The sequence below is a fragment of the Polistes dominula genome, unplaced genomic scaffold (assembly GCF_049000335.1).
Source record: "Polistes dominula isolate Pdom_NZ unplaced genomic scaffold, Pdom_raw_medaka contig_624, whole genome shotgun sequence".
In the NCBI taxonomy this organism is placed as follows: Eukaryota; Metazoa; Arthropoda; class Insecta; order Hymenoptera; family Vespidae; genus Polistes; species Polistes dominula.
Genome location: NW_028300891.1, coordinates 453,898 through 476,848, shown reverse-complemented (window position 1 = coordinate 476,848; position 22,951 = coordinate 453,898). Strand labels below are relative to the sequence as shown.

At 29.9% G+C, this 22,951-nt stretch overlaps 6 protein-coding genes across 8 annotated transcripts; 4 read left to right on the top strand and 2 right to left on the bottom strand.

Annotated features, from left to right (window-relative positions):
* The first annotated feature begins 146 nt into the window (after nt 1-146).
* LOC107072326 (small ribosomal subunit protein uS9m) lies at nt 147-19,132 on the top strand. 2 transcript variants are annotated; one of them, XM_015332160.2, is made up of 11 exons: nt 161-337; nt 454-574; nt 663-766; nt 870-1,043; nt 1,125-1,210; nt 1,301-1,376; nt 1,459-1,584; nt 1,711-1,753; nt 1,847-1,962; nt 18,570-18,732; nt 18,822-19,132. In XM_015332160.2, exons 1-11 carry the CDS (start codon nt 239-241, stop codon nt 18,911-18,913), a joined length of 1,200 nt encoding a protein of 399 aa, XP_015187646.1. In that variant the 5' UTR covers nt 161-238; the 3' UTR covers nt 18,914-19,132. The 2 variants fall into 2 exon arrangements, with proteins under 2 accessions (XP_015187647.1, XP_015187646.1); XM_015332161.2 differs by lacking the exons at nt 18,570-18,732; nt 18,822-19,132 and adding an exon at nt 6,671-6,812 and having other exon boundaries at nt 147-337.
* On the bottom strand, nt 2,291-4,387 carry LOC107072329 (KRAB domain-containing protein 2-like). Of its 2 annotated transcripts, XM_089177404.1 has the most exons (3): nt 4,249-4,387; nt 3,109-4,152; nt 2,291-3,006 (listed from the first exon to the last, which is right to left on the bottom strand). In XM_089177404.1, exons 1-3 carry the CDS (start codon nt 4,327-4,329, stop codon nt 2,518-2,520), a joined length of 1,614 nt encoding a protein of 537 aa, XP_089033530.1. In that variant the 5' UTR covers nt 4,330-4,387; the 3' UTR covers nt 2,291-2,517. The 2 variants fall into 2 exon arrangements, with proteins under 2 accessions (XP_089033530.1, XP_015187650.2); XM_015332164.2 differs by having other exon boundaries at nt 2,291-4,152.
* Nucleotides 5,640-10,550, top strand: LOC149033523 (uncharacterized). Its single transcript, XM_015332155.2, has 2 exons — nt 5,640-5,775; nt 6,671-10,550. The coding sequence occupies exons 1-2, from the start codon at nt 5,748-5,750 to the stop codon at nt 9,631-9,633; spliced, it is 2,991 nt and encodes a 996-aa protein (XP_015187641.1). The 5' UTR covers nt 5,640-5,747; the 3' UTR covers nt 9,634-10,550.
* Nucleotides 14,165-18,711, top strand: wtrw (ankyrin repeat domain 61 water witch). Its single transcript, XM_089177363.1, has 2 exons — nt 14,165-18,128; nt 18,570-18,711. Exon 1 carries the CDS (start codon nt 15,453-15,455, stop codon nt 18,114-18,116), a length of 2,664 nt encoding a protein of 887 aa, XP_089033489.1. The 5' UTR covers nt 14,165-15,452; the 3' UTR covers nt 18,117-18,128; nt 18,570-18,711.
* Nucleotides 19,133-19,139: 7 nt separating the features above from the next.
* ArgRS-m (arginyl-tRNA synthetase, mitochondrial) lies at nt 19,140-21,324 on the bottom strand. Its single transcript, XM_015332166.2, is given in 6 exon segments — nt 19,140-19,342; nt 19,417-19,640; nt 19,728-19,855; nt 19,937-20,410; nt 20,413-21,085; nt 21,178-21,324. Coding segments are annotated over 6 exon segments (1,686 nt in total). The 5' UTR covers nt 21,214-21,324; the 3' UTR covers nt 19,140-19,191.
* Nucleotides 21,325-21,864: 540 nt separating this feature from the next.
* On the top strand, nt 21,865-22,909 carry LOC107072334 (B9 domain-containing protein 2-like). The gene is made up of 4 exons (XM_015332172.2): nt 21,865-21,997; nt 22,177-22,284; nt 22,387-22,647; nt 22,731-22,909. The coding sequence occupies exons 2-4, from the start codon at nt 22,197-22,199 to the stop codon at nt 22,907-22,909; spliced, it is 528 nt and encodes a 175-aa protein (XP_015187658.1). The 5' UTR covers nt 21,865-21,997; nt 22,177-22,196.
* The last annotated feature ends 42 nt before the right edge of the window (nt 22,910-22,951 follow it).

The window sequence follows — 22,951 nt, the reverse complement described above, 5'->3', positions numbered from 1 at the left end:
AAATGAAAAATAAATAAAATAATAATAATCTATTTAATTCATACTGTGCACTTCATAAGATAGAAATTAATATATATATTGTATCCTACTTGTTTATTGTAGATGACGCCGCATTCGTTTAGTCCAATACATAAATCGATCTTGTTATAGATACTGCACAATCGATCTCTATATCGATAATGAATAATATCAAACATATATTTATTGAAATATTGAGTTTTTCTTTAAAATTGTAAACATGGCAACACCAATGTTTATACGTTTCTCTAATTTTCGTAATTTATTGAAAATTAATAACAATGTTCTCGGTATATCATCGAATACAATCCAGTGTTTGGTAATTTTCAATTGATAATTTTAAATGACAATGATTATAATGTTTTAATCCTTACATAATTTTGCAGTTAACCTCAAAATATAAATATATAATATTATATTTTTGTTTTATATTAGGAATCAATCTTTCGTTTATCTAGTACACAACAATCTAAAACTTTGACAGATCAAAGCGGCATCGAGGTATCATATACAACCAAAGCTATGCAAACTTATATGAAGCGTATCCAAAAGCATGGTAATTGATTTATTTTTTTCTTCTGCTAATCATAACAGATTTCTATTTGTTTATAATAGAAATATATGATTGATTATTCTTTTTATAGAGGAATTAATGGAAAAAGAACTATTTGAATATGAAAAGGGTAAAAGACATCTTGCAAACATGATGGGTATGGATGCCGAACATTTTACGCAAGAAGATGTTGATGTAAGTTGTGATTGTGTTACAATTTATGATTCTTTATTATCATTTTTTTATAAAATATTAATTATAATTATATAAATTATATCAATTGTAAAATTTTGCTTAGAGATCATTAGAATATCTTTTTCCATCCGGGTTGTATGATCCCAAAGCACGACCCTTGATGAAACATCCAAAAGAAATCTTTCCACCTCAGAAGGTAGCTGAATTTTCTGCTGATGGAAAACCGATTCATCCATTCTTTTTTATGATAACACCTTTCTATTATGAAACGCTTCATGTAAGTAAAATTTTCAATAAACAATTTATAAATTTAATAGGAAAGAAATATTTCTAATTTAATGTCATTATTAATTTATAGAATATAATAGAACAATTCAAAAATTTAGATGACTTAGAAGATAAGTTTATTAAATCTACCGGAACGCTTCCCAATGAAAATAAAATGTATGTAAAATAATATTATTGTTAAACAAGTGCTAAAAATAAATGATAAAATAGTATTTTGAATATATTTTTTTGTTTTGTTATTTTCAGGGATCCACATGAATCAACATGGATAACTAAAGTTCAACTAGAAAAATTATTACTTGAAACATTGTCTGATGAGCAAGTAAGTTTAGAAAAAGAACTTTGTTACTCTATTTATTTGTTATAATAATTAAATAATATAAGATAATTATATCTATTCTTAGTACGAATATTTTATCAAAACAATGGCGAAACTATTGAATCATCCGTTATCCAAAAGAGTAGAAGAATTTATCATGAAGTACAGAACAAAATTAACAATAGACACGAAAGGTTGCAACTTCTTGCCTGTAAGTATATTTTTTCTATAATAAATAGTGTATAAAAGAAAGGCAATTGTTTCATAATTTAAAAATAATAAATATATTATTTTATATCCAATTTATAAATATATATGTGTATTTTTTTATTTACAGATAATGTATACTGAGGATGGGAAACCATATGTTAAGGTTTTCCGTAAGTTTTAAAATTTATTAAATTATGTTTAATTAATTTAAACTAGTTTGGATGCATAAAAAATAATATAGTAATGGTATCTTTTGTTTGTAGCTTGTCAAAGAAAATCTGCAATTGCCACAGTAACAGTGTTTGGTGAAGGTACTGGAAAAATAACTATTAACGGAGAGGACATCTCTTATTTCAAGAACATGCAATCTCGCCAGCAAGTAAGTTTTTGTTATATTATATTATTACTTTTAATTCGATTATGACTATGATCTAACAATAAGTCATATATTTTATGTTTTAAAATATTTTAACATTCGAGTTTGAATTATTTCTAATTTATTTTTGTACAGTAACAAGTAGAGAAAAAGAAAAAAATATATATATATATATATATATATATTTGTTCTTGATCAATAATTTCTTTTGCATAATATTATTTTTTATGAATTTACAAACAAAGATAAGCTTAAAAAGTATACAAAATGGATTGCATGAAACTTATCAAACCATTTTCTATGTTTTATTTTTTAAATTTATATATTACCGTTAAAATGTCTAATTCAGTTTATTTATAAAATAATTAAATATTACATGAAATAATTAGGCATTTTAGAGAAAACATATAAAAAATTATATATTTTAACTAGTCTTATGAAATAGCTAGATATATGAAATAATATATAGTTATATGTATATATAACTATAATAATAACGTATAGTTATTGTGTTATGACTGCATTATGAGTCATCGTTTTGACCTTCACAGTAGAAAATCACTTATTACAACAAGTTTGACCTTCGTGACATTTCCAATGGCATAGTATCCCCTTTTTTAAACAAAGGCACCTTTTTGTTTTACATTTTTGAGTGCAGTGACAGCGAGTAAAGCCCTGTTCATTATCCAAGTCTTGATCTGAAGCTACAGTTCGAAGAGAAGGGAGTTTGTGAGGAATGTCTTCCAGAGCAAACAGTTTTTCGTGGCATAATGCCAATTGTGACCTAATATATAATTGCTTTAATGCTTCATTCTGAGTATTTAATTGATGTAATTTTTCTTCAGTTATTTCTAAATTACAAGCGAAAACACTCCTTGCATCTGTTTTTTCCTTATCCACATCCGGCACTGGATTGTGAACAATATCACCAACAGCAGGATCAGGGAGGTTTGACTCTAGCTCGCTGTCAGACCTTAGCTTAATTTTTTTTATCTGTTGTTCAGTGCATTCATTGCTTTCTTCCCATTGTTTTTTGGGAAACTGATGCTGTTCACAAAATTTACACAATAATGCATCAGTTAAAGATGAATTGGGAAAATTTGTAATATCTGCCTTACATGATGTACATTTTAAAATATTTGTACTAACTTCAGTTTTTGGAGTTCTAATCTCTGACCTCTGCATTAAACTTTCCAATTCTTCTTCTGTGGTCAACGAATGTAATACAGACTTTGGCAATCCACAATTTGAAATCCCAACTTTTGGTGTACAACCAAACATAGCTTGATATGGACTCTGTTTAATTTCATTATGATAGGCTCTATTCTTCATGAATTGCACAAAACGCAAGCCTTCACTCCACTTCGTAGTTTTTCTATCATTCATCCAGGTAACCAGCGTGTTTTCGATATCCTCATTGACTCTTTCAACGCTTCCTTGGCTCTGACTATGTCTAGATTTTCCATGAACAATGTGCAATTCTGGCCACAACTCTTTTAAACCATTAATTATGGAATTGCAAAATTCTCGTCCGTTGTCTGACTGTAAGAAACAAGGAGCTCCGAATGTGGTAAAAATGTCGACCAAATTAAAAGCTATTTCCTTGGGGCATTTCGAGGTTAGAGGACGTAATAAGATGAATTTCGTTAAGTGGTCTTGGTAAACAAAAAAGAATTTGTATTCACCATCGGGCTGTGACTGAAAGTCTACCAAATTTAATTGACATCGACTATTAAATTGGTTACACACCATTGGCTTTGCTATTGCTTTTTTTGAACAACCCTTCTTTTGTTGACATACATCACAACATTGCAAAAACAAGGAAATTTGTTGTTGTGTGATGTTTTTGTAACGTTTATTCAGTTCATGAATCATTCGATCACGACCTGCATGGCCAATATTGCAATGCGTGTTATATAGCACTTCACACAATTCTTCTTCAGTAACGTAATATCTTATTCCATGGTCTATGACAGGAAAAATTAATTTATCAACTTTTTGAACTTGAATTACATCATAGTGTTTCAATAACCAAAAATCCTTTGGTTTTTTTCGTTTAGAAACTTTAGCACATTTTACTTCCTCCACAAGTTTCTTATATTTTACTGATGACATATGTGCACTGTTAGGACTCATCGGTAAAGATTTCAATTTTTCAGCGAACTTTTCCTGAATCAAATCCATTTCTACGAACTATAAATCTACTATTATAACCTTTTGTTCTACGTTGTATATTTAAAGTCGATAGAACAGCTTGACTAACAAAACATTGTTTTTTAAAGTACTTACAGAAAAAGGAAAGAAAGGATAATTACGAGTATTATTGTAAACAAAAAAATTGACTAAAGACAGATCAAATTTCAATTCCATACTTTAATTATTTGCCTCCCGTAAATTCATATATTACCTAGTTATTTCTTAAAACAAACTGTAAAACGACTAGTCATTTTATATAATATCTAGTTATTTTATAAATTAACAGAATAATATATTTCAACAGTAATATATATAAAAAATTTTTATATGAGCATTTTCAGTTTTACTAGAGTTAATAAAAAGATCACAGAATTATTTGCGTCGATTATAATTACAAAAACGTTTCTTGATTCTTACGTAACGTAAGATCCGTGTATGATATAATGAACAAAGATGATTTCACCGGTCGGTACCTGTTTAAACCAATTGCATAGCTCGAAGACGACGATAGCAACGCCACTCAACTTTGCTCTGTAGAGTTAGAACATTGGAAACTAAAAATGCCATTCATAAATTTTCGTATCGAAATCTGGTTTTGCGTAATATTGCCCATGAATCCAACATTAAATACAAGTATTCGCAAGTGGCTTAATGGAAATGATTATCTTTTTTTTTCTTTTCTCATATTTATGGACTGACAAGGAAACATTTTTTAATAAATGTTTCTGATTAATATTTATTTTTTTATTTTTCATTAACTTTTTTTTTATTAAAATATTTTTTATGTAAAATAAGATACGTGCGATTGAAAGAAATGCGAAGATAACTTTCTCTTTTTGGTCAGCGATCATCGATCATTTAAATGGATCACATTTTCCACAGTATGTTTAAATTGTACATATAAAAAAAAAATATCGTTTAGGCTTTATAGATTGAAAATAGAATATGCGAACGAATAGATATAAATTTATAGATATATAAGGAAATTATTATTTTTCATAGAAAAAACAAAAAAAATCTAATATAGCGCTGATATTACATTATTGAATCATCTATTTAAGCTAGTAAGCAATAAAAATGATTCATACTTTCCGTCAAAACACTATTTATTTCTTATTAATGGACTATCTTAAAAATCAAATTGGCCAATTTGTAATATTATAAATTCTACTTGTCTACTCAAATATATTTTTTTAAATAATATCGAAAGATCTCGAATAAATTATTAAAATACCAGCGAAGAAAACAATAATAATAATCACTTGTAAAATATGTTAAAATCATATATCCGTATACAAGAATAATTTAATGATATCAACGAATCGCAAAAAGATACGATTTAGAATCGGATGTTAAGGAAAATAAAAGAAAGAGGGCCGAGCTTATAACCCGTCAATTTTGCTATTCGCACCTTTGTAATTTCCGCAACTCTCTTCTGTATATGTGAAACGACGAAGAGAATTGCCAGTTTGAACGACCAGCAGGAGCAGAGACCGACTCAGTTTCGATCGGGCCGCCCGATGGTACCGATCGAGTAATAAAAGTTACCTCAATCTTATTTTTTTAATCGCCTCTAATATTCTTCAAAATAGATGCAGTTCTCTGGATTTGATCATCAAGGTGATTATACTCCTTTCGATCATTCATTTACGATTGGAGTCACTCTCATGGAAGTTTCTTTTTATTTTATAAGGATATACACTTCTTTCTATCCATTTTCATTAGAATTATCATTTGAAGATATCGTAATTTCTTTAATTTTGTATTTTTAAATATATATTATCTGGAAAAGAAAAAAAATATATATATATACGTATATATTTATATATTTATAATATAATTATAATATATACACATAAATAATTGTATAATGTACAATTATTTATATATATACGAAAATGGAATGTGTGGAAATTCTTTAAAGTAACGTCACATACCGTGTTGTTATTAAAATAAATTCTGATGTTATGACCACGTGATTATTGAGAACGTTCTTGTTCTTGTCTTGAATTCTCGTTAGAGTCACGAAGTAAATAATGTCAGTTCCAGTAGGTAACGGATCTCACACGTCGTACTTAACAATCTATTTGCCCGATTTTCCAATTGACATTTGTGTTGTACATATGTACATAAGTAGCGCTTTACTCACGACAGTTTTCAACGTCATATGGAGATAGGTACGTGTAAGTACATATACATTTCACACGTAGCGTGTATGTACATATTTCAACAAAAGACTTTAATTTTATTATTACTCGTGAAATTGACAATAAAATCTTCTGAAATTGTCAACATATAATGGTTTACACGACTTTGCAATCTGCGTGTTACACTTTCGATATGTACCTGTATTTATATTTTTGTTTATTATTAATAATTAACATTACAATTATTTCATTAATCCGTATAATTTACAGGAGTTTCATTTTCAATTGAGCACACAATATCGTTCACTTTAGAAATTTGTAAAAGTAGATAGAAAGAAAAGAGATAGACAATATTATGTTTATTTTAGATGAATGCAAGGATAAATTGAGCTCGAACAATGGCTATGAGGCCAGGATGAGTGATACTTCAAGGACATTGATTTTAACATTACCAAGAAGAGAAATAGAAAACAGAGAGAGAGCCGATAATATGAATGACTCGAATATAACAATACCTGCCTCAACTAAATGTAAAACATCAACCTCTTTGCTGCTGACACGATGGTTGACATCAAAAAGTCCTTCTTCGCGAGATATAGAAAGTGGTTGGTCTTCGGAACGTTCAATGGATTATGGAACACCACCACCTGTTGAAGAACCACATTGTTACTCCATGTGTGTAAGCGAAAGTTCATGTACCGAGGAAATTGATCATTCCTTGCAAGTTAACAAGGATATTATACGAAATCTATTGGTCGAGCATACGAGACAAATAGGAAGTAAAGTACAACTTTTAGAAGATCTTGAACTGGGAAAGATCGACGTAGAAAATAAAGATAAGATAATATCTAGTTATAAGAAGGAAGAGATCGATGCGCTGTTATTGTATGCTAGCTTTCTCGGTCGAGTAGATTACATAATTAGCCTTGAAAAATGTGGAGCTAACGTGAATTCCTCGGAACAAGAGCACAATCTGACTCCATTGCATCTTTGCGCGTTTAGTAATTCGTTGGCAGGAGTAGAATACTTGATCGATCATGGTGCCAACGTAAATGCCGGTAAAAGTCACAGACCATTTCATTATGTGGCTTTTGGTAATTCCTATGAGGTAGCCCGGTATTTCTTACAGAAAGGTATATCCGAAGAATCGGCACACTCAGAAGAAACGGTACTTCATGTGGCAGCACGTTGTAATGCCTTAGAAATATTAAAACTTTTGGCACCAAATAATATTTCGTTGAATCGATTGGATGCTAACGGTTATGCACCAATACATCACGTTGCTGATAGAGGAGATCCAGCATGTATGAAGATACTTATACAAGCTGCTTGTCAAATTGATTTGCCAAATAAAAAAGGTGATACAGCGTTACATCTCGCTGCCGAAGCTGGATGTCTTAAAAATATTGATCTGCTATTAGAAAATAATGCAAACGTTCATTTGAAGAATAACAGAAATCAAACTCCATTACATTTGGCAGCACGTTCTCATTGTTTAGATTCCGTCGAATTATTGTTAAAAAAAGGCCGTAGCGATCCGAACGATGAAGACATCGATGGTAGAACACCGCTTCATTTAGCATTAGGTAGATCATTGTTAGCATATGACGTGACTGAAACTCTTATCATTTCGAGGGCAAATGTTAATAAGGTCGATAAGTATGGTTATACACCATTACACGTTGCTGCTTTAAATGAGTTATCGCAGTGCGTTGATATATTAATACAACACAATGGTGACCTAAGTGCAAGAACAAAAGGGGGTACCAGTGCATTGTCAATAATTTTACGTAAGACACCAACATCATTGGAAGTATTCAAACAAAGATTAGACGCTTCGATCACTCTTCATCAGCATAGATCAGCCACTGGAGAGATCGAATTGAGACTTGATTTCCATCCCTTACTACAACATCAACAGAAAGGAGAGATCGGTTATTTGGGTACTTTTGTTAAGGAAGGTTATAAAGAGATACTCGAACATCCTCTTTGTCAATCTTTTCTTCACCTTAAATGGCAAAAAATCAAAAAGTATTATATTGGTAGATTACTTTTCTACCTGCTTTACGTTCTCGTTCTAACTGCTTGGGTTATAACAGCCCTTGCTCATAATTGTTACAACGAGTCCCATGGTCAGGTAGATGATCCTAGTACACCCCTTTGTGCCAACACTACAGGCTTAAATGGTTTTCTCTATAGACACCCTGTGGTTTTAGAAGTCGAATGGTACTCCTTGGTAGTTCTTACTATATTAGAAGCTCTTAGAAAGTTAACAGGTATTTTGACATATCTTTCAATCAAACAATTCTTCACCCAAGCTGAGAATATGGTCGAATGGTGCGTGATACTAAGCGTATTTGCTACATCATTCGTATATACAGGTAGAACGTATACATGGCAGAGTCACGTAGGTGCATTCGCCGTATTATGTGGTTGGACTAATCTCATGTTAATGATAGGACAACTTCCAATGTTTGGTGCGTATGTAGCAATGTTTACCAGCGTTCAAGCACAAGTTTTTAAACTACTACTGGCATATGCCTGTTTACTCGTCGGCTTTACGGCCAGTTTCTGCGTTATTTTTCCACGATCGAAATCATTCAGCAGTCCTCATACCGGTCTCATTAAAGTCCTCGTTATGATGACCGGCGAGTTAGGTTTCGAGGAATTTTTCCCTGATAAAGAGGAAGGTGGTATATCAGTAGATGTAAGTGGTACTTCATGGATCCTACTTCAAGTATCCGCACAATTATCTTTCGTGTTATTCCTATTATTCGTCACTATAGTATTGATGAATTTACTCGTAGGTATTGCCGTTCATGATATCAAAGGTCTTCAAAAGACAGCCGGTCTAGCTAAATTAGTACGACAAACAAAACTTATTTGTGACGTTGAAAGAGCTTTGTTTCTCGGACTTTTGCCAAACAGATTGACAAAATTGTTATGGTGGACGGCTGTTGTATTACCTTCACCATTACGTGCTATACTTACGGTTAGGCCATTAAATCCTAGAGAGACGAGATTACCTCGTGACGTTCTAACTTCCGCTTACAAAGTTGCCAAGGATAGGAAATTTTTAAATGGTACCTTGACTAGTAAAAAAAGTAATAGTACGTCTTACACATACGTTAAAAGCGATGGTTACTCGACTATGAGATGCCGCGTTAACGAAAATGATATCCTTCATGCGGACAATAATAAATTACAGGACGAAATTCTGGAAGTTAGAAAAATTTGTGAAAAGAATCATCAGCTTATACAAGATCTTGTTGTGGCACTTGCTATGGACAAGAGATATAATCGAGATCGGCAAGAGGATGAGAATCATTAGAGAGAATAGATTAGATCGGATCCTCAATTAACTAGAGATATTAATTGGATAATTAATTTCTTCTAACTCGTTAAAATTCCAACTATGATGGCGTGTGTTTTTATTGTTACTGAACTTCCTTTGCCTTTTTTTTTGGATATTTTTAACACATTGACTTCCTTCTACAAAATAAAACATCAAATTTTATTAATCATAGTCTTGTATACCATACATATTAGATGTGAAATAGATATCAAGGATGTCAAATTTTGACAACTATTCAGTGTAAAACTATTAAAAATATACTTGATTAATGGCAAATGAAATATATATAAATTTTTATTATTATTAATTGAGATTTAATTTCAAAATAAATAAATTAAAAAAGAAATTTATGAAAAAAAGAAGCAAATAAATATGATATTGATCAAATTATTTTCGAAACGATTTCTAGATTTATCAAAAAGATAATATTGTAATAATACATTTTTTGATTACATTTTTATGCTATTATTAAAAAAAATCAAAATGTTTCTAATGGCTTATTTCTTATTATTCGAAAGCATCGATATTTTTTTTTAAATCGTTGCTCATGTCAGGCAACATTTATTGCGTTAACAATATTTTTATATTTATATGTATATACATATCTGTACGGTATTTAATATTCGTATAAATTTTTATAACATATAAGTCAACGAAATGCGATGTATTTTTTTTTCTTATTTTTCTTGTATTTTTTATAAAATTTCAAAAAATTTTAATTACGCGCTACTAGTTGCCTATCTGTGTTCCGTCCATGACACAAATATTATAAAAGATAATAAAACTAGATTAAATATTGTGCAAAATGTGATTGATCGTATAGAAATTAAGTATAATATAAATAATAATAATTAATTTTTAATACAAAAAATAAAATATGCAATTATAATATATTTTCCTCTTTTTTTTTAATAAACAAATATACCTCTGCAATAATAAAATAAATAAAATTATATATATATATATACTTATCAATAAAATAGCAATTATTACATATGCAATTTATGCAAAAGGTCACATTTAAAATACTAAAAATAAATCAATAATTTTGCGTGTATACAGAGAAAAGTTAATCGGAAAATATTACTGAAAATTTACTCATTTATGTATCATTAACTTGCGTTATTAAGCAAAAAAATATCTGGTACAAGTTAAATTCTTTAAAAATTATTGTATTACATAAAAATAAAACATAAAGAAATATAAAGTAAGACAAAATATATAATTGTGACACTTTATTTATTTTTTCTCTGTGTTTTCTTTATACGTGTTTTTAAAGCAGTAACAATAAAAGAATGCCAATTACTCAATCACCTTACTTTACCAACGTGATTGTAAATATAAATTAAAAATATTCCACGTAAGATTCGAAAATGAATTTTGGAAAGAAAGAGAGATCTGTTCAAGTTACATATCACGAACGGTTTACGACACATCAAGGCAAACTCCGTTGAATGAACAATTATATTGAGACAATCATCGTCAATGTCTCTAAAGGGAAATAATCTTAAATTATCTTGTTAAGGTAATCGTCACATATGTATCTATGTATCTATCTTAGTACACGTATCTATGAACATACATTCTTCTTTATTCTTCTAATAAGTCTGTTATACAATTTTGTCCACAAGTTTTTAGTTAAGTTACAAAAGTTATTTAACTATATTGAAAATTAATTACATTTTTTTTATATTTTGTAACGTTCTAATTATATTTGTGATTTTATAAACCAGTCTGTTGTTTCATAATTTAAACAAAAATATTAACCTGATATGTTAAAAATTTTATAATTAATTTTTAATATCATCTTAATTTTTTTTTAACCTTTTAGAAATTCTTGAGTCATAGATAAAAATCGGTCTATTGTTTTTTTTTTCGTTAACAATTCAAATATTGTTTCAGTTAGGTTCCATTAAATAAGATAATAGCGCAGAACTTTAATCAGAATAATCTTACAAATAGCTTTAAAAAAGTATGTATGCAAGTACCTATGTATATATCTGTATACGATCTATAGAAAGAACCATTCATATCATGATTTGTACTCTAACGGAAATACATTTGATATACGTTATATATATATACTATAATATGTTAATTAATATAACAGGACACTGTTATAATGCTAATAGTTGAAGGACATTTAGTACATATTACTTTTGTATAATGAAATTCAATTTCTATCATTGAAAATAATGAAAAGAAAGAAATATATTTACTTTACAAAATAAGACGAATTTCTCATTTCTTAATTAAAAAAACGATTAATTTTATATATTATTCCAAATGGTCAACGGGAACTTTTAAACTGTAAATAGAAATTTGTTTCTTTTTTTTTTTATCTATGAATATTTTAATAGCATTTTTATTTCAAAACACTTGAGTTTAACTGCCCATTTCTTTCTTCAACAATTTTTTTTTATTATTTAAATATCGATTTCTTTACTCAGCTATTTTAATAGGCACATAAATGCACATTCCTCGTAAAAAAAAAAGCTCTAAGAAAATAGAGACATCGAAGAATAAAATAGTTTTAGCATGACATTATGATTTTAGACAAATGTCAGAAAGTGTGGGTGTTCAGAAGATAAAGAAATGTGTCTGGAGAGAGTATACCATTAAAAAAATAAAATTAAATATTCTAAAAACCTGTTCACGTGCCACCAACTTTCAGATTTATTCGATAAAACGCAATGGCATGTTAGATTCGTAATTTTGCTTTTAAATAGCACGAAATTATTACAAGGACGTTGAGTTTTTTAAATATTTACAAATACGTGAATAATTTTTTAAAGTCATGATAGTGACTTGACTTATAAAAACATTCCTAAAATCATTGCCAATGATTGACTAATAGTTTAATTGCAAATTAAGTATACAGTTTTAGATCTTGAACTATGAACAAAAGTGAAGATCTGTTATGTGTTAATTCCGACTAATTATGTTTTATTTCTTTTATTGTTAATTTATTTTCAAGGATACATAATTAAAGAAATGTGATGTTTTAGATAATAGAATGTTTATTGCAAGTTCATCCTTATAGTTGTGAAAAATATTTTTAAATAAATCGGCACACTTTGAAAGTATTGTCATGTTGCTGTTGGTGAAAAGCACTGACCAAGATTGAAATAGAAATTTAAAAAGAATAGAGAGTCAAAAAGAAATAGGGAGATAACTATCTTGTAATGGATAATACACCGGGTGAATCAAAAGTACTACAACTGAAATTCTTAAATTTTTTAAGTCACAAATACATTTTATATACATTTTTTAAAAGTGGACATAATTAAACTCGAAAATTATAAAAACAAGGTCTGTATTTTTACAATTTGATAAAAAAAATTAGACTAAAATATCTGAAAATAAATTAAATAATTTTAAAAGTTACCTAATAACTTTTCGGCCCACCAACAATATTTATTATTATTATTATTAGGTAGTGTTACCAAATCCTGCCAATGTTCTTGTTCCTGCACAAGATTCCTTCATTCACCATTCTTGTACCTCATTTCTTTAAGAGATGAAAAATATTTGGAACAGTTAACATCAATTATTGAAATAAATTTATTTCTAATAATGCGCTGGTTTTACGGATGAGAAGATGGTATTTTTATGTTTTAAATAAAAAAGAAAAATATTTAAATGCAAGACAATGGCGATAATTAAAAAAATATGCATAATTAAAAATATGCGTAACGTACGTGACTATATGTTAAAAATAATGAAAGAACAAGAGGAAGATAATAAATGATCTATACGCATTTTTTCTCTTCATAGTTTAAACACTTATAAAAAAGTCTTTGAAATATTGTTTTAGTGAAGACACTCTAAACTTATAAATAAATATCGATATATTAAATAAAAATTCAGTATTTGTATAGATGACGAATACTACAAGAATAGTTAAATATTGTTCATGTAACTTGATTAATCATCATATATAATTGTCATCATTATCATCATATATTTATTTTGAAGATGAGATAAAAATTCATTTTTAAATTTTGTAAAAAGAATTATTTTCTTTATATTTAGTAAAAATATATACAATTCTCCTATTTATATTTATTTGTACAAAAATTCTTATATTATATTTACAATTAAAAAATCCTCTTTTTTAAATTTATTAAAGAAAAGAAAATTCAAATTTTTATTATTAACATAAAAGGTTTTATCATCAAAAAAAGGTTCTCTACTTTAGAAATATTAACAAACAATAGCTCTCGCGCGTCCTTACATTTTTTTTTCTTTTTAATCACAAAAAACTCCCTCTTTCATATTGATTATTGATCCCACTTCTCTTTATATTTATTTATTTCACTTTATCTTCTCCCTCCAAAGGAATTCTTAATATTACCATCTTTTTATTTCTCCGTGGATTTTGTCGTCAAGCGAAAGACCAATTCTTAGGGAGTAGTATTCGTCAAGCAATCGCACAAACCGGTCGTGCTCAACGTGGCAAGTTAGCCTCCGGCAAGATCTATTGAAAATATAACAATAGGTGATACGTGAAACGTTTTCAACTAGTCTACACATATATATTACAATTGTTCGCGCGATAACGAACCATTGTTTAAAAAAGAAAACAAATCCATTTGAATCAAATTTAATTATCGATTTTTGTTCACTTAACTTTATTTTATTGCTTCAATAATAATTCTAAAGACAATAATACAGTAAAAAGAAAATTAAATTAACACCACAGAACGAATTAGTATTTAATAATCATAACAATTTTCTCTTAATCATTCTAACATAGTCATTTTAAATTCGACTTAAGGAAAATCTAAAGATGCAGAAATAAAATATATTTCCTCAGAGATGGCATTCATTTTTTGAATAAATCAATGAGAAAAAAAATTCCTCGAGTTAATTGTCACGAAAAATCATTTATCAAAACATGATTATCAGCATGATTAAGAATTAATCCTTTTTTGTATTTTCTCATATAAAAAAGGTATCTTTTGGCAAGGTACCATAAAGAGAAAGCAGACTTTCTTCACAGTTGTACCGAGAGAAAGCTATTTTGTATAAATTCATCAATTCTCTTCATAGAAAAAATATCAAAAAATCGAAAATATTGATTAAAATATTTCAGCGCACGAATCAAGTCTAAAGATTCATTTGAAATCGTTCGAAAGTGGTTTTGAAACGATTTCATGTAGATAATCGGTATCGAAGGAAAATAAATTAATTTGAAAAAATAGGAGAAGAGAAAGTAAGTAAGCAAAAGTAATCGTCTCTGTTGGATACTGTACGTTAGCTGATGCTATGACCCTGTCCCGTTAGGCAATAGTGTCCAATGAAGTTCACGGCCAAAAACACACGGGGTCGCTGAGTTCTGCAGTTGCTAAATCCAAGCGATAACGTCCTAAGTTCTATATATAGACTGCATATACCTCTCCCTTTTTCTTCTATCTTTCTTTCTCACTCTATCACTCGCTTGGATTATCCTCAGTATACCATTGCAATGTAACGTAGAAACGATATAAGTCACTCGGCCGAGTGGCACCGGTAGTCGCGTGTAGTTAAAACGATCTTAAACGACTTTGGGACGTGACACGATAAACGAAGAAAACGAGAGACAGAGACAGAAGTAGAGAAATGATTGAGATGTTCCGTGGAGGAGATCAAGAAGAAAGATAAATACGTAGTGACCTGAGTTTCGTTCACATCGAAAGTTAGCTAGTTGGATATCTTTTTAGTCTTTTAAAAGAAACTGAAAAAATAACATTTTCTTAGTGGAAAATTAAGATTTCCTGTTAATATTTATCAGTGAGATTGAAGATACAAAGATGGACAACCTAAAACTACCATCAAGTTTGGTAAAGAACAACAACAACAACAATAACAACGAAGGAAGAAGAAGACTTTACTCAATGTCTTGTTTGAACGATCGTCCCAATGGAGAAGATCCTTTGTCCGTGAGATTGGCTTCAACCTACAGGTCAGCAAGATATGGACACGTTACTGATTATTGTCCTGAACAAATCGTGGTAGTCAATGAGGATTTAACAACCAATTCCATGATTAAACACGTCGAAATCGATGCAGGTGAACCACCGCCAGCAGATGAATCTCTTTTCTTCGATAATTTGGAAGCTTTGAGGAACGTATTACGCGTAGATGGTAGCAATATCAGGTCAATCCTTTGGTCTATCTTAGGTATAACCGAGATCAAATTGTTGTTGGAAATGGAAAAGAGTGGTGTTGTGCCACCGGAAATGACATTAACTGAGAATTTGAAGAACCTTGCTTATATTTGGGCATGTCATCGTGGTCTTTCTCATCTATTAGCTAAACTCGAAGAATTGGGCGCTGATATTAATTACATAGAGCCGTGCACTGGAATGAACGCTATACTTACTGCTTCCTTGAGTGGTAACGTGTCCTGTTTAGAACATCTTATCAGGAAAGGTGTTGATGTTAATAGTGAAAATCCAACGAATCATTACACTTGTCTACACTTCGCGGCTGCTGGAAAATCAAGAGAAACGACCATTTTACTTTTAGACAGCGGTGCCAAGTTACATACATGTGCTTATGGAGAAATAGTTGAACCAGTACTTCACTGTGCCATTCGAACAAAAGCAATAGACGTGGTTAAGGTGCTCTTGGAACGCGGTGCTAGCATTGTTGAAAAGAACCATCTTGGAGAGACTCCACTTCATGTTGCTTGTTTCGTACAATCGATACCCTGCGTCGAACTTTTACTGACTGTACCAGGTAGTAACATTAATGCTGTTGATCGTACGCACAGGACGCCATTACATTTTGCCGTTATGAGTACAGATTCTTCGGCAGTATTGGTCGAACTTTTATTGAAGCATGGTGCCTTAGTCAATGCGGCCGACCGAACAGGATTCACTCCACTTCATATAGCTGCTTTGAATGAACAGTCTCATTGCGTGGATACTTTGATTTGGGCAGGAGCTGACGTTAGTGCTACCACCAGTGCAGGATTATCAGCTTTAAATATTATACTGAGAAAAATACCTGAGTCTCTTCAAGTTTTTCGAGAAAGACTCGATGCCTCTATCAGACTTAGACGGCCGGTACCACACAACAGAGAGTTTGAAATGAGATTACACTTTGACCTACTCTTTCCGAGCAACAATCAATGCGAAACCAGTTTCATCAATACTTTCGTACAAGAACGTCGAAAGGATCTACTATCTCATCCATTAGTTATGGCTTTTCTTCATCTCAAATGGGAAAAGATAAGAAAGTTTTATTTGATGAGAATTTTCCTTTATGCCATGACGGTTATCTGCATGACTACTTACGTTCTAACAGCACTTGCATATAAATGTTACAATCACGATGATTATCCAAATTCGAAAATCTGCAACAGTAAAAGAATATCAGGCTTTCTATTCAGAAGACCAGTCATCGAGATTGAGTGGTACCTTTGTCTTGTGCTGACCTGTGTAACAATACCTAGAAAGATATTTGGTTTTATGGTTTATAAATCAGTGAAACAATATTTCTCGAACATAGATAACGTACTTGATGGTATTGTTATAGTAAGCGTTTTTGTAACGTCATTCGTTTACACGGGAAAGACATATGATTGGCAAAATTACGTCGGTGCATTTGCAATACTTTGTGCCTGGACAAATCTGATGTTGATGGTCGGACAATTACCTGCTTTTGGAACATACGTTGCCATGTTCACTCATATACAATTTGAATTTGCTAAACTTTTACTGGCTTATTCAGGATTATTAATAGGATTTACCATTAGCTTTTGCGTTATTTTCGTTGGCGAGCCAGCTTTTGGTAATCCTTTTACCGGACTTATCAAAGTCCTAGCAATGATGGCTGGCGAGTTAGACTTTGAGGGTCTTATTAATCAAGCGGATGCCGACGGTCCTTTCGTAATATATCATCCACTGTCAGTCTGTTCTCAAATCCTCTTCACTCTCTTCATCGTTTTCGTAACGGTGATATTAATGAACTTATTAGTTGGCATCGCCGTACATGATATTAATGGTTTGAGAAATCATGCAGGACTTACTAAATTGGTACGTCAAACTAAATTAATTCTTTTTACTGAAATGGTACTGCACAATGCGTCCATACCATACACATTCCGAAAATGGATGACCAATCATAAAATAGACGTGGAAAATCGTAAACACGTTCTCGTTGTAAAACCATTAAATCCTTTGGAAAAACGTTTGCCCAAGGATATATTAAAGGCTGCTTACGAGATTGCACAAAAGAATATGCCATATATCAATGATGACAATATTAGTCTTAGCGACCATGTAACTTGGATGAAGCAACAAAGTGAAGAATCTTCCGAATCTGGCTTGAGATCGGCTATTGAAAAATTATCAACAAGATTGAATGCTAATGAAGAAATCATAAAGTCACTTAAAACACAATTGTTACATACTAACGATATGTTGGAGGATATTATTAATCATCTTGCCAAGGACAAAAGTATATGAGTTGGGCAAAGTGTACGTGAATATGAACACATAATTACATAAATTATACATATGTATATATATGTATGTATCTATGGATTATTGTCATATCTATTTGCCTTTTTTATTAATAGAAAAATTAAACAAACAATTAAAAAAACTCACTTAATGTATTATAAAGACTGATATATAGGAAACTGATTCTCAAGATGATTGAGAACATATTTGAAAAATATATATATTAATGAAAATTTAATTTTTCATTTCTCTCTTGCTATAAAAATTTTTTGGATAATCTATAACGATGACGTTTTTTGTAAACAAATGTTTTAACAATAAGGTATTATATAAATTTTAGTAGCTACATATATTTTTTGTTAAGATTTAATTTTCATTAGTATAGCATTATACCTTATCTTATTCAAATTTAGATATATACAATAGATGTGGTAAATAAAATGTAACGATTTACAGGTAATATTTCCATTAATTTTTACAAATATGATTGAGAAAGTTGATATCGAAGCCGTTGTCGAAGGTGGAGGGTATACTGGACAATCGGGTGCAATAAGGTGGGGCATTGCGTGGGGTCTCCGAAGTTTCGTTACTCCTGAGGTTGTAGAAAATATGAAAATTGGTAAGATATTAAATAATGGAGAATTATAATTAAATAAATACATTTTATTTCATGTGTATTATAATATTAACAAATTTTTAACTTTTTAGCTGGATTGTTGACAAGAGATTGGAGAACACGTGAAAGAAAGAAATTTGGCCAAGAAGGAGCAAGAAGGAAATTTACGTGGAAGAAACGTTAATTTTCGAAATATATTTTTTTTAATTATAAAAATCACATAATTTTATCTCGCATGGAATAGTAGATTTAAAAAGAAGAAGAAAATTCTTTACCTTTAAATTAATATTGTACCAAATAATATATATTATTTGATATTATTTGAATATTAATGTATATCAGATACAACAGTTGGTATATATTCATCAAATGAGAACATTTATAAATATTAGATAAAAAAGAACTTCTAATCTCTTTTCACAGTATTTATAATACATTTGATATCTTGCGATAAGCTTCATTTTACATTTTGCTTAGAGGTGTTAAACCAAGTAACTTCATCCCTTGTGCAAGGACGTTTTTTGCTACATGGAAAAGAAGTAGTCTTTGATTGCTAATATCTGCGGTTTCACCTTTAACTTGCAATGTCTCAAAAGCTTTGTTGATAGTATAGCTGCATAAAATAAATATTTTTAAATACATACTTATTAAAAAGCATTTATCATTATTATTTCGTATATGACTAACCTCAGTTTAAAAAGATAACCGACTAAAATACATGGTTCTAAATCTTGATAAGATCTTAATACTATATTTTCAAAGTTACTAATTATACATATCAAGTCATCCACTACTGGTTCTTTTAAAACTGACGGATAGCATTCAGTTGGAAGAGTAACACCAGAGTTTTTTTCTAAGCTACAAAGTCGACAATGGACATACTGCAGTTTTACACCAGTATCTCCTTTTATCTGATATTAAAATAAAAATATATTCTTATAAATTATTATAATACTATTCATTTTAAAAAGACTAAAAATTATTATAAAAGATCTCACGTTAAATGCTGTATCCCAATTGAATGTATAATCTCGTTGCCTCCTTTGTTTTAGATCATTAATTATTACAGCAGAAATTCCTAATATATCTGAACTGTTATCGGACAAATCCAAAGAAACTTTAGTTGCTAAAATACATGACGTTTTATAATTTTTTTTATATAATGAAATTTTCGCTCAAAATAACAGGCAATGTAAAAATCACTTACTGGGAGATTGAATTTGCTTTTCTCTCGCAACATCTTTAATTTCATTTAAAATATCATGTAAAAATATAGCTGTACCTTTTCTAGTACTCATACCAATTACACGTCCATATCTTATATGTTTTAATTTCTCTGCCCAAGACATATTCATTTTATGTAATATTTCTATTAGATTTGTAAAATGTTTACTTTGTGTTTGGTCAACGACATAATACATCATATCAAATTTATATTTTTTATACCTGTCGATAGCTGCTCCCACATCTCTCGTTAAATACAATGACGTTCCATCACTTTTAATAATAGGTATAACTTTATCTACATCTAATCGTATTACTTTTCTATTTTCTTTATCGTATTCCAATAAATTCATATTTTCCATTAACGATATTACTTCTTTTAGATTAGTTATTCTGTACATAGATTCCCAATGATATTCATCAAAAGTAATACCTATTCTTCCGTAAGTTTTTTTAAATCCTTAATTGTATATTTTCTAAATAATTCCCATTCTTTGTATGCAGTACTTTCTCCAGTTTCTAACTGTCTAAAGATTTGTCTAGCTTTATTAGAAATACTAATATCATTTTCAGCCGATTTATTGGCAAGTACGTAAGCATTGTACAAACTTTTTATGGCGTCATTTTGTATGTTCTTGTTATCAAAATTAGACATTTCTATACCAACCTGAGTAAAGCCATATTGAGTACCCCAATCACCTAAATAATTTATTCTCTTCACATTATTACCCAAATAACTATTTATATTGGCAATATAGTTTCCTATAATAGTTGAACGTAAATGTCCTAAATGAAATGGTTTTGCAATATTCGGTGAACTAAATTCAACTATTACATTTTTACTGTAATCAATAAGCATCGAAGAATCAACTTTGTGGTAATTGCTTTCGAGAAGCTGCTTAATGTAATCTTCTCTTAATACATTGAAAGATAATATATCCCTTTCAACAGTAATATTGCTTAAATCTGATTTTATGTCAGAATTTAATATAGTTTCAATGTTGTTTTTGAAATTATACTGTTTTGTTTGCAAAGGAAGTATAAAAGAAAATACTCCTGGTTGTTTTTGTTTTATGTTTAAATAAGAAATTATATTCATTGCATCTTCTGCATTTTCTGTAAACTTTGTAATCTAAAAATGAATATAATTTTAATTTCTTTAAAAAAAACCTTGTCAATAACATTTGAATATTTGTATAACATTTATTTAAAAATCTTATATACCTTTTTATATAATACACGTCTTATATTAGTAGTCATTATAATAAAATCTTCAATTAATGTTTATTTATATATATATATATATATATATATGTATTTATATAAATGTAAATCTTAACTTAGGTTAGGATTTATTAAGGTACATTTAGTTACAGTATACGATTTGCTTGTAGCAGTGAACAGTGATCCCTAGTCAGCAGTGATCCCAGAGACTTTAGTTCGTTTGATCGACACAGGGGCGTAAAATTATCGTACACACCGGAAAATTATCGTACGCCCTTGGAAAAATTTGAATTACTGTAATTTTTCGGATGAGATTTTCAAAATCTGGAAAAAGAGTGCAATTTCCAACTTTTTCAAAGTTGACGACCTTTTTTTTGTTTTTGTTTTTTTGTACACAACACATTGTTTTACACATTGTTCAAATGTGTTGTGTCCATGTATTTCTCCGCGGCGCGTGGTGGGTGTATTATTTCTCCTCTGTCGCGCAGCTATCACGGCTTCCCTCGGCTTCTTTCGGTTTTCCGACAGACCGACACGTAAATTTTGTTGTGTGCGAGGCGTGCTGGGCTCGAGAGAAGGGGTAGAAATGTTCCGCGATCTGGCTTCACTGGCTTGTAGAAGATAGTGCCAACGTCTCTAACAAGAACCAATCTGATGAAAGTATTTTTAAGTTTTTTAAAACCAACCAATCAAAATTAAGATTATTCATACGCGGGTAATACTAACGCTTATGAAATTTCGATATTGGTAGTGTTGCATCGTTACCGTTTGTTTATGTTTTAGAAGTCTTCCACTTTTGTCGATACATCATATTCTTCTTGTATGTACGCGTTTTTTTAATAAGAACGAATTCACTTGTATTTTATATTTAAATATAATACTTTATTTATACAAAATAAAACTTCATTTGTCAGATATAGATATATTATACTTTTTTTTGTTTTGTGAAATAATACATCATATATTATTATAATTAAGTAATCAATTTGGTTTGTAAAGCAGTAACATGATTTTATGATATGGCTGAGTTGCATATTATTGGTCAAATATCTTTAGCCAAAAATTTCAAAGAATCTCAGCTATTTTGTAAATGGAGTTTTCATGCTGGTAAAGAATAATTATTTACCTGTGATTTTCTTTTTCTTCATTTAATAATTTCTTATAACGTTAAAAAATATTGTTACTATAATTACTTTTACAATATAATAGGAAATGGTTGGAAAATCATAGAAGGAAGTGAAGAAGGACAAACTCAAGAAAGTTGTGATATATATACTAACGAACCAATTTGGGATCATCCTATTGATATACATTACACTACGCAGACACTACAGAATTCTCCAAAACTACTTCTACAAATATTTTCTAGAGATAATTATGGGAGAGTATTATTCAATTCTTATGGCGTTTGTAATATACCATTATCTCCTGGATCTCATTGTTTAAACTGTCATACATGGAAACCGATCGGTCAGTATATTCTCTTAAAAAGTATAATCTATTATATAATATAATTATTTTTGGATTATTTATATTTTCTTGTTTAATTATAGGTGATTGGAAAGATAGACTGAGAGACAAATTTTTAGGAGTGGTTTTACAATTGAAATCTCCAAATGTTTTAGTTAATGCTGTGGATAGATTTGAATTACTTACAGAAAGTATAGGCACTATTCAAATCGAACTGCACATACTTGCTAGGAATTTCGACAAATTTGGATGTCATTTATGAAGACATTAAATATTTCAGAAAGAGACTGCTATACGATCTCAC